Source organism: Lepisosteus oculatus, chromosome 14, assembly GCF_040954835.1.
Source record: "Lepisosteus oculatus isolate fLepOcu1 chromosome 14, fLepOcu1.hap2, whole genome shotgun sequence".
Classification (NCBI taxonomy): Eukaryota; Metazoa; Chordata; class Actinopteri; order Semionotiformes; family Lepisosteidae; genus Lepisosteus; species Lepisosteus oculatus.
Genome location: NC_090709.1, coordinates 43,001,442 through 43,014,296, shown reverse-complemented (window position 1 = coordinate 43,014,296; position 12,855 = coordinate 43,001,442). Strand labels below are relative to the sequence as shown.

The 12,855-nt window shown below is 48.0% G+C and overlaps 1 protein-coding gene and 5 non-coding genes across 6 annotated transcripts; 3 read left to right on the top strand and 3 right to left on the bottom strand.

Annotated features, from left to right (window-relative positions):
- Window positions 1-1,089: 1,089 nt before the first annotated feature.
- trnav-cac (transfer RNA valine (anticodon CAC)) lies at window positions 1,090-1,162 on the top strand. The gene has a single exon. It is a non-coding gene; the product is annotated as a tRNA-Val (tRNA).
- Window positions 1,163-1,783: 621 nt separating this feature from the next.
- On the bottom strand, window positions 1,784-1,855 carry trnad-guc (transfer RNA aspartic acid (anticodon GUC)). Its single transcript has one exon. It is a non-coding gene; the product is annotated as a tRNA-Asp (tRNA).
- Window positions 1,856-2,875: 1,020 nt separating this feature from the next.
- trnaf-gaa (transfer RNA phenylalanine (anticodon GAA)) lies at window positions 2,876-2,948 on the top strand. Its single transcript has one exon. It is a non-coding gene; the product is annotated as a tRNA-Phe (tRNA).
- A 109-nt stretch (window positions 2,949-3,057) lies between these two features.
- trnav-aac (transfer RNA valine (anticodon AAC)) lies at window positions 3,058-3,130 on the top strand. The gene has a single exon. It is a non-coding gene; the product is annotated as a tRNA-Val (tRNA).
- Window positions 3,131-3,704: 574 nt separating this feature from the next.
- trnah-gug (transfer RNA histidin (anticodon GUG)) lies at window positions 3,705-3,776 on the bottom strand. Its single transcript has one exon. It is a non-coding gene; the product is annotated as a tRNA-His (tRNA).
- A 2,002-nt stretch (window positions 3,777-5,778) lies between these two features.
- LOC138243293 (zona pellucida sperm-binding protein 3-like) lies at window positions 5,779-7,128 on the bottom strand. The gene is made up of 5 exons (XM_069198886.1): window positions 6,929-7,128; window positions 6,734-6,851; window positions 6,446-6,535; window positions 6,296-6,365; window positions 5,779-6,128 (listed from the first exon to the last, which is right to left on the bottom strand). The coding sequence occupies exons 1-3, from the start codon at window positions 7,051-7,053 to the stop codon at window positions 6,494-6,496; spliced, it is 285 nt and encodes a 94-aa protein (XP_069054987.1). The 5' UTR covers window positions 7,054-7,128; the 3' UTR covers window positions 5,779-6,128; window positions 6,296-6,365; window positions 6,446-6,493.
- Window positions 7,129-12,855: the final 5,727 nt, after the last annotated feature.

The window sequence follows — 12,855 nt, the reverse complement described above, 5'->3', positions numbered from 1 at the left end:
CATCAAGAATCGGCTCCAGCAACAGGGCTGGGCGCATTGTTCCATTCTCCGCCCACTCTCGGTGTAAACAAGTCCCTCCTGGTCTCTGCTTGAAATGCACTTTCCTGCGTTTGCTTTGGTGTAACTGGCTTCCCCTGCATGGGCGAATGTGAAGAAGATCCTTAGTAAGTCATTGAAGAAAACCGAGAAGAGGTCGGAGTGGCCTCTGTCGTTCATCAACGATCCAGTCAGGCAGTACTCCTCTGTAAAGCGCCGTTCGTTCACGTCGATTGGCTTTTTTTTGCCTTCATTCGTGCGAGTAGTAAAAGCAGACGCCCCTATTCTGGCGTGACCCGGATTCGAACCGGGGTTGTTGCGGCCACAACGCAAAGTACTGACCACTATACGATCACAGCGAGTTACCGAGACACACGCGGCAGGGTGGAAAGGGCTGTGCTCTCTTCGTGTGACATAATTCGGAAAAGTCCTGACGTTGCATTTCAACTGAGCCCCAGTATACATCGACCCTTCGACACTCTGAGTGACAACTCTCTTGCGTGTTTTCTCATATTTATGTAGTTTGCTTGCATGATGCCGGGAACAGCATGGTTGTTCGCTGCCATATAGTCTAGCGGTTAGGGTTCCTGGTTTTCACCCAGGCGGTTCGACTCGGATTTGCCTCCTGCTTTCCAAAAGATCAGCACCGTGTACGAAAGAGCCGCATTAAAACTACTCGAACGTGCAAAACGTGCGAGAAGAGGGGGCGCTTGTTTCCAACCGAAACTTCTCGCGTGTGAGACGAGCTGATCATCGCTGTGGGAGGGTTACTCTGGTAGACAGGGCTGACCTTCGGCAATAGGATTTATAGTCTCCAAGATGATATTTGCACTTTCTGGAGAGGCGATTTTCTCCACTTCAGTAGCCCGATTTCGTCGATTGCGTGGAGAGGGCTGTAGAATGTGGCGCCGCCTTTCCTGCTCCGTCCATGACAGGCGTGCTGGTCTCTGGAGAGAGAGCACGGTCCATCAGCGCACTCCAATAAAGGCACTGGAAGCAGCTAAATCGCATTGGCGAAGCTCAGCGCTGGGCCGCTGGGCACGTCTTACCACCGTTTCCGTAGTGTAGTGGTTATCACGTTCGCCTCACACGTGAAAGGTCCCCGGTTCGAAACCGGGCGGAAACAGACATCTTTTGTCGCCAGGCACAAAAGGGGATTGGGGATTCGCCTAGCGCTGTGATCGAACAGACCCACTGGACCCACCTCTTAGTGTGGCGGGATCTGCACAGTGCATGTCACAGCGCATCCTGCTTTCACTTCAAGGCGCGTCCTGATGCACCCCAGTCTCCCGCGTGACAGGTGGGGACAGGTGACAGGTCCTATACTAACGAGGAAGACATCGCTCTCTCCGACCCCCGGCATCGTGTCCCGACCCACCGTGCTGGAAGCCGACGCGTGCTGTGATTCCTTTACGGAGCAGAAATGACAACCGAGGAGCCGAGAGATCATTTCAGCATTTCGCGTCTGAACGGAAAACACAAACGACCAACTCGGAATGACTTGCCTTTGACGCTTCTCAAAGCGTTCTTTGTGCATCGAACAGACCCACTCACCTCTTAGTGTGGCGGGATCTGCACAGTGCATGTCGCAGCGCTTCCTGCTTTCACTTCAATGTGCTTCCTGATGTCGAGTCGACTGCCGTGCGGAGGCTCTGAAAGCGAGAGCAATGAAAAGGTGCACGACGCTGTGAAAGAAAACAGAGAAGTGAAAGGCAGTCATTTCTCTAAGGAGGTGAAAGAAAAGCTACGCCCCGTCGGGGAATCGAACCCCGGTCTCCCGCGTGACAGGCGGGGATACTTGCCACTATACTAACGAGGAAGACATCGCTCTCTCCAACCCCCGGCATCGTGTCCCGACCCAGCATGCTGGAAGCCGACGCGTGCTGTGATCCCTTTACGGAGCAGAAATGACAACCGAGGAGCCGAGAGATCATGTCAGCATTTCGCGTCTGAACGGAAAACACAAACGACCAACTCGGAATGACTTGCCTTTGACGCTTTTCAAAGTGTTCTTTGTGCACGACGACTGCGCCGCCTAGCAGATACAAAGGGGTTGTACAACTTTGAACTAGCAAATGGAAGAGGGCTAAGCCCCCTCTCTTTTAGCCCAGGTTCGATCTGTCTCCCAGAATCACCAGGGCGCACACACACACACACCCGTGCCGTTGAAGTGCTCTGCTTCATTTCTAAGGGCAACTCAACATTCACTCCTACCCCGAGTGCAGAAAAGACAGCATCCACAGCAACAACAGCTCAGGTCTCTGCACAGGAGCTAAGCTGCCCTCATCTCCTCTGCTCTGCGGCTCCTGCGGAGTGGAGTCCTGCCTGGAGCCATGTTTGCAGGCGGCGGCTCCCCGCGCCCTGGGCGTCGTGTCCAAGAGCTCCTGGGAGGAAGAGCGAGCCCTCCCACTCGGGGGCTTTTCCACGGTCTGTGTGAGGAGGGGCGGGTGTGTCCAGTAGCTTATCGAGCGGAAGCCTGGGGCAGCGGAGAGCTGTGATCGTGCAGACCTTGAGGTGTCACCTCTTTGTCTGCTTTCCCGCCCCCCCTCCGCCCAAGCTCTGCTCCAAAGTAGCCCGGCAACCCCTCACACCTGCACGTGTCACAACCTAAGGTGCGGTCATGAGACACCCATGGGGTGTCGTTCTGTTCTTGCTAATTGTTTCCTGCCCGTCGCAGGCAGGAGTCCATGCGAGGAAGATGCGCTGGACAGAGCTCAGAGGGCGCAGCTGGGTGGCTTTCCTTCTGAGTGACGTTCCTGCAACACTCTCCCGCTGCTCTTGGTGCGCTCATGCCACAACACAGGAAGGCTGGAGCAGGTGGCTGTGGGCTTTGCGCACTGCCGAAATAGCTCAGTTGGGAGAGCGTTAGACTGAAGATCTAAAGGTCCCTGGTTCGATCCCGGGTTTTGGCATTTTGTTTCATCGCGCCCTTTGTTCCTCTCTCCAGCGCCACCTGCCTAAAGTGACGCGTCCCTTTCTCAGCCCGAAACGCAAGCGAGACACCAGCAGCAGTCCCTACAGGTTTCCGTAGTGTAGCGGCTATCACGTTCGCCTAACACGCGAAAGGTCCCCGGTTCGAGACTGGGCGGAAACAGCCTCGTTTTGCACGCTCCTGTACTTCACAGAGGTCTTGAGCGACCGGTCATTTGTTCCCAATGTATTTCCGGTGCCTTCGTGCACTCTTGTACCAAACGCACGTTCCTTCTGTACGCGGAGCCGATCATTTGCAATTGGGCTGTGCCGACAGACCAGGTCGAGCTCTGTCGGCTCAAAAGCAGCGCAGGACCTGCAAGAACAACAGAAAGATTAGCATCCAGCGGGGGCCTCTTAGTGAGCCCAAGAGCTCATCAAAAATCGGCTCCAGCAACAGGGCTGGGCGCATTGTTCCATTCTCCGCCCACTCTCGGTGTAAACAAGTCCCTCCTGGTCTCTGCTTGAAATGCACTTTCCTGCGTTTGCTTTGGTGTAACTGGCTTCCCCTGCATGGGCGAATGTGAAGAAGATCTTTAGTAAGTCATTGAAGAAAACCGAGAAGAGGTCGGAGTGGCCTCTGTCGTTCATCAACGATCCAGTCAGGCAGTACTCCTCTGTAAAGCGCCGTTCGTTCACGTCGATTGGCTTTTTTTTGCCTTCATTCGTGCGAGTAGTAAAAGCAGACGCCCCTATTCTGCCGTGACCCGGATTCGAACCGGGGTTGTTGCGGCCACAACGCAAAGTACTGACCACTATACGATCACAGCGAGTTACCGAGACACACGCGGCAGGGCGGAAAGGGCTGTGCGCTCTTCGTGTGACATAATTCGGAAAAGTCCTGACGTTGCATTTCAACTGAGCCCCAGTATACATCGACCCTTCGACACTCTGAGTGACAACTCTCTTGCGTGTTTTCTCATATTTATGTAGTTTGCTTGGTGGCGCAGTCGTCGTGCACAAAGAACGCTTTGAAAAGCGTCAAAAGCAAGTCATTCCAAGTTAGTCGTTTGTGTTTTCCGTTCTGACGCGAAATGCTGAAATAATCTCTCGGCTCCTCGGTTGTCATTTCTGCTACATAGTGGAATCACAGCACGCGTGTTAAAAGAAGACTGTGATATTCGGTGCGTCTTGGATTAGACGAGATTAAAGAGTGAGTAGTTTTGTTTTTCTGTGATGTAATGGGACCAATGAAGAATGTGGCATTCAGACTAATGTGGAGTATTTGTTTCCTTAGGGAAATTGGCACTACCATATACTGGGCCATTAGGACCCATATGGACCGCAGGGTGAGCGCCCAGCGACAGAAACCAGACGGTACCGTGTGTCGGGCTCGGCCGCGAGCAGGACAATGACTTCACTTAAATGTTTAACTGATAAAACCCAAATGAACCAAACCTGTATAAATTAGTGGTGGAAAGGAGTCTTTTTATATAGCAAAAGGTCTCTGATCCTTTGGTAAGAACGATGGGTATATAACCCATTGTCCTCAATATTAGAAATGAATCCTTGAGCACTGCTGTTGTACCAACGGTCCATAAAAGCCTAACATTACCCTTTCTTGCATAAATTGTAGAACATGCCGTCACATTTCAGTTGCACCTCAGTAGCAGTTTGATCTATTATCACCCTACTCCCCACCTCAGAACCTTCGCTCTTCTTATTCTGGTCTCCTAACTGTCCCCCACGCCCATCCACACTGTATGAGTGACAAGGCCTTCTCCTGTTATGCCCCCATGCTCTGGAACTCTCACCCCAAGGATACCAGAGTCACCTTCCCTAAACTCCTTCAAATTCAGACTCAACACCTTGTTCTGTAGAAGAGCCTTTACTGAACTGGTTCCATTCTTTACCCCTCTGCTTCTACTTTCCTTAGTACCACCATCCATGGTCTCCTCTGTCTATTGGAATTGTTTTATCCTGTGTATTCTTATTGTAATTATTTCAAGTGCTTTGCGAAGCCACCTTTGGAACCATTATATAAAATAGTTTAGCCTAAATCCTTGAAGCTTTAATAGGGCATTGCAGTAGGGCTAAAGATTAACTGTTAGTGGGCCAGCAGGATTTGTGCAAATTATAGGTAGTCACAACGGGAGACTAGAATTCACTTGAAATTCATGACATGGGACACTGAAACAGTGGAGAGGCTTTGTGTAGTAAGCGTTCAGTCTCAATCTACACAGTCTGTGCTGCTGGTAGAGGTGGTTGTGAACACCTGTCTTCCGGATCAAGTACTGGGATCTCCAGTTTCAATCTGAATACTTCCCGTGACTGTCCAATACTGTGAAACCAACACCCATAAGACAAGACCTCCAAGATTCTAACTGTACCTTTATTCACTGATGTTTGGGCACCAGAATTGTTCCTCTGCTAAGGAAGGGAAGGCCTACTTTACACCAAGCCCCTGTTGATAATCCCTTCCTTGTGTTTCTTTTAGTCAGTTTGTGCAGCCTAGAATAGGACATCAGATCTCACTCTTACCGGGCACTACAGTAGCAACTGACACTCCATAAGCACTACCCCTCTAGGAAACAGGAGGACTGCCAGTATATTGAACACCTCTGTCTCTCCCCCAGTAAAAAAAGTCACAATGACCTGCCAAAGGAATAGTGCGGCTATCTTCCCCCAGTACAACGCTTTATTACTCCAGCCATTTTCAGTCCTCATTGGCAGCAATACGGGAACCATTCTTGAAAGGGGAACCCCCACAAATACTTCCCTTGAATTCCCATTCAAACCTATAAACCACAAAGAAACAAGGGCAGGCAGAAGGGTCTTTCACAGCTTTATTGAGATGTTGCCATTACAAGGCAAGTGGAGGCAGGAGAGTCACAAGGGCCAGGCTGGAGCCTTCATTCAGGCACCTGGGGAGGAAGGAGAACAATCCAGCTACACTGCAGGACACCACCCCTACAGGAGCTCCTCCTGCCAGACCCTACCTGTCCACTGGCCAACATCTCCAAAGTCCTCTGCTCCCTCCATATCCTCACTGGTGCTCTCAGCATCTTCACTGGAGCTCCGAGGGTCTCCTTCCTCATCCTCAGTCCAGTCAGCTCCCACATCCAGAGGAGCTTCTACTGGTGCCACAGCCACCCGACTGCTGGTCACCAGGCTCCTGGTACCTGTGGACAAGCAGCACCCAGGAGTGAGGGATCCGCTATACCCAGAGACCCACAGTCTACTCATCTAAACAGTCCCTTTGTCCAGCACGGGATCATTCCTCAGTTGTCCAAGCATGGTTGTCTCTTGGGCAGAGATGCATCCACAAGGGATAGAGAACCAGACCCACCTTCATTCCGACTGCCAGCACACCTGGACTCACAGCACAGACCTCATGGTCACCATACAGCTCCTCCCACCTGGAGGAGAGGAGGAGGACAGGTGAGGCCTCCACCTGGCATGTCCCAGAGCACCCTCAGCAGGCTCCTTGCAGAAGTACCTCTTAGCCTCCCTGTTGTAGGTGCAGGACTTGGTCCCTGGTGTTGCTTTAGCAGGAGCCACAGTGCATGTACAGCTCAGTCACTTCATGCTGCAAGAGGGAAGGTCACAGCATTAAGGGATCAAGGCCAATAGAGGGACAGAGAAGGACCTTCTGCCATCAGTGAAGGCAAGCTGGCAGCTCTAGGCACTACAGCTGCCACAGTCTGGTTCACATCTAGATCATGGATGTGAAAGCAGACCATGGATCAGTAGAGCAAGAAGGCCGAGCAGCCTTTGAGAGCAGTACCTTCCTGGACAGCTTCTTCTGGAAGAGGAAGGCATCAATTGTGAAGCGGAGCACATCCTTCTGCTTGGAGGGGACAAACCTGGACAGGCAGCCATCTGCCTTGCTGTCCACCATGCACCTGGGGACAAGGACAAGGATGAACCCCTGCAGGCTCTCAGGGCTCCTGCCCACCTCCCCTCCCAGAAGGGGCTGTACCCCAAGTTGTCGATCACAGGGAAACGGGGCTGGGAGTGCTGGTCTGGTTTCTCCGTTACATAACACGAGTGGATGTACAGCCTCTGCTCTGCTGTGGCAAAGTAGGCAGTGGCCTGGAAGTACATGGGCTGACCCAGGAAGTACTCATCCTTAGGAGAGAGCCGGACCCAGCGGGCTGGAGAGAGAGAGGCAGCATTACACCTGCACACAGCACCCCCTGCAGGCAGGAGGAGCCACTCACTCAAGGAGCTTACAGTTGGTGCTGAGCAGCACAAAGCTGTGTTTGTTCTTCAGGTCCTTGAAGAAGGTCCTTCTCCTGGCCCACGTGGGGACATAGCCAACCTTGTAGGAGTAGTGGAATCTGCAGAACAGAGGGGATGAGGGGCATCTGGACACTTTCCTAGTGGCTTCTCAGCAGCAGAGGCCTGCCTACCTGTTGTAGGAGCACTTCACCGGCACAGAGAAGGGAATGAAGCGATGCACAGGTGCACTGGAGGAGGGCGGGGCATAGCGGAGAGTGTTGGAGTACACCAGGCGGCCCTGGACAACCTGCAGGGTCACAGAGGAAGGGATATTCCCAGGAAAGGCAACCCCGACACTGGCCCTACAGCTCACGTCAATACACTGCCTGTAGATGAAGACCCGCTTACCGATCGCTCGGTGCCGCACTCGTGAAGCCCGTAGATGAAGTAGAAGGAACTGCGTGTGGTTCGGCTGACGCTGCAGTTGCCCAAGGTCACCTCCGATGGCCGACAGCTGAAGCCGAACAGGAGCCGACTGACCCTCACGTACATCCTGCTGGAGTCACACCACACAGCCACTCCTCGGGTGCCCCCGATGGCCGGGCGAGCCGGCTGCCGCCCTCGCTGGGGAGGAAACAGGACGCTCTTGATGTAGGCGGGTAAGGGGCGGCTGCCGGCTTCGGGCTTCATCTTCTCCTTGTCGAAGTAGGGCGAGTACGCGTCTCTGGACACGGGAAGGCGGCGAAAGTCGGGAGCCAAGGACTGCGAGTCGTTCTCGCTTGCAGACAGGTCTTCGGAGGGCGCATCTGCCAGGTTCAAATCCTCCAACTGGGCTGCGTCTTCAGGAGCCGGGAGGTCGGCCTGGAGCGCCAATTCCCGAGAGTCCCAGCCAGCCGGCCCGGCGGAAACCAGTGCGGGGAGCCCGGCCCCTGTGCACAGGCACAGCATAAAGAGAAACGAGCGCATCGCCAAATTAACGTCCCGCTCAATTGCTACAGGAGTAAAATAAGTAAATCACAAAACTGTGTTGAAGCAAGAAAGCATAAAGTGTGAACGCGGTGACTAGGTTTTTATACTGGCAGGACCTGTTACCGCACACCTGGTCACACAATCAACACAATCAATTACATACAGAGATCCGGATTGTTCTCAGCGTCTAATTAGAACCTGATTTCAGTCTGAGGCGGGACTCCGTGAAGCCGCCTGAACATTTTCCCGTGTGTATCTGACCTCAGCGGAGGAGTTCCACGCAATTTCGACAGAATTAAATCACCCACACGTGTAAAATTTGCTCAGATTAATTTATTGTTCAATTAGTTTCTAATTTCCGTGGAAAGTGTGTTAAACTCGCTGTCAGACAGAGTACGGAACATGCGACACGTCCGTCCACACTTTCTTTTATCGAGGGGGCTGTTCTATCAACACGTACCGCAATTAAAATAATTTTACTATTTTTCATGTGTAATTGCATGTCATATTAAAATGTGTAATACAAGCATTTCTTTGCTTCCCAGTAAAGAAATACTGATCAGCTTTTGACATTATCTGATAATTTGTCTGATTTTCCAGAGATTGCTTTTGCTTCGACGCACCGAGAACCTATGGAAGCCCGTTTCCGCCAGGGAGTAAAAAAAACGCACTATGGTATCTCAGAATTGTGACTTAGAATCATAGAATTGCGACCTAAAAACTCAGAATTTTGACTTTATCTCTCACATTTGCGACTTCGAAAAGCCCATATTTCATTGTCTGACCTTTTGTTATTGTAACGAATTCGGGTTCTAGGGCTTGTGCCCTCGCCGCTCCCACCCTACTTCGTGCCTCACTCTATTGGCTCAAACCCAGGTCTTGCTAGCTAGAACCCGAATCCGTTACAATAACAAAAGGACAGACAATGAAATATGGGTTATTTCGAAGTTGCAAATGTGAGATATAAAGTCGGAGTTGTGAGTTACTAAGTCGCAATTCTGAGTTACTTAGTCGGAATTCTGCGATACCATAGCGCGTTGTTTTGTAACTCCCTGGCGGAAACGGGCTTTCATACATTTCAATTAGTCTGATCAGTGCAGGACAAGTTAATGTAGAATCATTACTATGTCTGTCTCTTGTTTGTATATAAATGAATGTCTTTGACAACTTAATGTTAGTTTTTAATTTAGTTTTACGATGTAGGTCATGTGTTAACATATGCACGAGCATACGAAATGTCTCACTCCTGATTCAGCTCATGCTCCATAGGAGAGAAGAGATTCCTCCTGCTTCTCGTACAATCATATCAGAACAGAAGCCCGTGTCGCCCAGCTCTGATTCAAGAGCGACTCGCATCTTCAACCTTTTTTTTATTCGTGATCCTAATTTTCTTTAGTTATGATCAATATTGAACTTTTTCTAAATAAAACGACAATAATCAAACATGCAGGCAGACTTTTAAAAAGTATTAGGAGCTGACAGGGTGCCCCTTTGGAATAGTTGTCAGAAAATGTGAGAAAAGGAAAGGTACGTAAGCTCTCACACACAGCATTAGAGATTGGCATCTGATGGAAAAAAAAACTACCTGTCTCCCCAGCATTTAACGGTGCTGTTGTTTTGATTTTACATATTGTTAGCATTTTAATGAATTGTTAAAAGATTGATACACAAATCGCTAAATAAGAAAACGTAAAAACCCTAGCTGTAAGCAATTGGCCATTCATATTCCTGAATTTTAAATCCCTGTGTTTTTCTGTATCCGAATGCCTGGTGCAGCTAATTTGAAAGCAGAGTTTACCATTTACAGAAGCGTATTGTTGCCACCAAGGAAAAAAAATCCTGAGTTTACAGGAGTAAAGAGGAAACAAATGCAAACACCGTTTAGAAAAAAACACACACGTCTCAGGCCTTAACCATGACAAGGATAGGATTTGAACCAAGACGAGCAGAGCACAATGAATTAGCAATCCAAAAAGTGACTCCTGTTTAACTTTCTTTTCGCTTGCTCGATTTGTAGTACGCTCCTAAATCCTTACAACCGATAAACAAAACGGCTTCATGTGCCACAGCATTCTGCTGCAGGTACGGTTTGCACCGTGTATTAGGCGAACCCGAATTAAATATTTCAAATATGTGAAGAATTTCATGAAACCTGAAAAAAGATCACAGCCAATGTCAGCAATTCAGAGCCTGTAGGCAGCTTCAACAGAACAAAACGATCTGAAGCCGCAATAATTTCATAGAGTGTATTATGACACTCTAACCACGCTGTTGCTATTACTGCTATATCTGCTGCCGTTGCTTTAAACTCTACTCAGCGGGCAAGTTAGTTGTACAAGGAATAGACTACTTTGAGCCGTCCAAATTCCATTATGTGAATTTAAGCTTTTTTTTATTAATAACAGCATTAGTAATACAATGCGTGCTCAGAAACCTTACTTATTAGCTTATGAAGCAATAGTGTTTCGACAATTTGCGGTCTTCAAAAAGTAAACGCTGAAGTTTTTATACTTCCTTGTGAGCAGATCACCTTTGATTTAGAAAAGGAAAACTTACTCCTCTGTTGCTTTCATTGCAATATCTGAATCGAGACCCAAGCGCTAAGAAAGCTGAAAAACGCAGAAGTCATAAACCCGATTTTAATTTAGACACACATTTTCTAATGCAGCCTTCATTACAAGACAGTCTATTTCTCGAAAGCGTGTTATGTAAAAAAGAGAAAAACGAAAATATATGGATGACAATATTTAAAAGCTTAAGATTTTACTTTTGAGAAACTGTCATTTTATGTATCTAGACGCTTTTCAACCACTGCTTTTTGAACTTTGCTGTGCTTCCTGAATCATTTTCAGCGTTATAAACTGGGTGTGGAAGTAGCGATCACTTTGTAGAGCAGTTGATAGACTGGAGCTGTTCAGACTACTCTTGTTATTTCTCAAATGCTTCCATCATTTTTCTTTCAGGCTAGGACGCGAGTGTGTACATGTGTTTGGTTTTCGTTTCACTGATTCCCATTGAAGATTTGTGAATTAACAAGGAAAGAATCAGTTGCCTCGGAAAGCAGAAGGTTTGGTTCTCAACGATCTTGAAGACACGCCCATGTAGAGCAGCGTGTGATGATTCGTACTATAAAAGACCAAGTGCTCAAAGTGACGTCTGTGTTTGCCGTTGAAACTTTTCATCTCGGGCGCACTTTTAGAAAGCAAAGATAGAGCAGTTGTGTTGAATCACACTACGACAGCTGTCATCAGAGTGGCGCAGCAGAAGCGTGCTGGGCCCATAACCCAGAGGTCGATGTATCGGAACCATCCATTGCTATACACACCGTCAGTCTAATGAAGTGAATTTAAACTGATGTTTTTCTCTCGTGTATGTGCAAGCTTCACACTTACTGTATTCGTTAATCTTTACCAATAGCAGATGCCCAAATGTATCTTTGGTTGTTCTGCGATCCTTCATAGTTTCCTCAATTCCTTCAAATGAACATCCATATCAAAGCAATTATATATATATATTACAATTAAGGTACATATTAAAAATATCAACGCACATTTCTATAATGGTCATTTAATAATGATTGTCAAGGATTGTCACGTTCTCCAACAAATCTGTGTTCTAATTTTAAAATATTTTTGCTAAGGATACAACGGGTGTATAAATGAATTCTCCCAACAGCCAGTTAAAGAAAAATTCCACACGTGAGGATGGTTTTCTTGGACATTGACTTAGGTACTGAATTGTTTACTTGTTTTAGTTGCACACGAGTAAAACACGAAGATTTCCTGCAACATTCAAGAGGGTTTGCGAAGAAACCCCTTCAATTTTTAGCGGAGATTATGTTTACATCATCACAATCTGAAGCACGTCCCTGAGTGCGTTTGACCCACCAGCCCTTTGTTTAACAGCTGCAGAGGGACACATTCCCGTTGCTTTTCACAAATCACTGGCATTTTTTTGCAGCATTTCTTCTGTCCTGAGAAGCAAGATTTGTATTTTATCTTTCAGAAGTTGTATGAATTTCTTGAAGTTCAAAAACAACTTGTTCCTGAAAAGAAATGAACACTTGCTTCAAAGTAAATCAAGACGTATGTGTCTCTTGCTGTGTGTGCTCTTATCTGTCCATCTCTCTCTCCTCTTCTCTCTGGCAGTCTGTGTAGAGTATCTGAAGGGGATGTAACACCACTTGGAAAAGAAGAAAAATTATCAGGAAAAATTCTCAGGAAAATTCTCAGGCAGAATAAAAAATCATTATTCTTTTCTCAGTCAGATTCATTGCTCAGACTCACACTCAGACAGGATCTCAACTCCGTACTGCTCTCTATCCTCACAATCCAGAACCAGAAGATATTCAGACAATCAGTGCTGCTACATGAACAATATCAGACAGAACAGCCTGGACTCATGTCACATTTCCCCCTTTTATCCTTCCTCCCAGCCCTCTTAGAGACATAGAAAAGCCCCTGGTTCTCCTCTCTGTGAACTGGGCTCAGGGGTCACTGATCTGGCAGTTGTGGACTCTGTTCCAGGTCGAAAGCAAGAAGGTTCTATTAACGCTTTCCAGGACTTCCAGCCCTTCAGTATTACTTTCTTTACTGTATGTCAGCCTCCCAAAATGTTTATAAATGTTTTATAACACACATGAGTGTGGAATTATCTTATTATTTATATATAGTATTTATGTAATAAACACCAGTAGTGACAATATGATCAGTATAT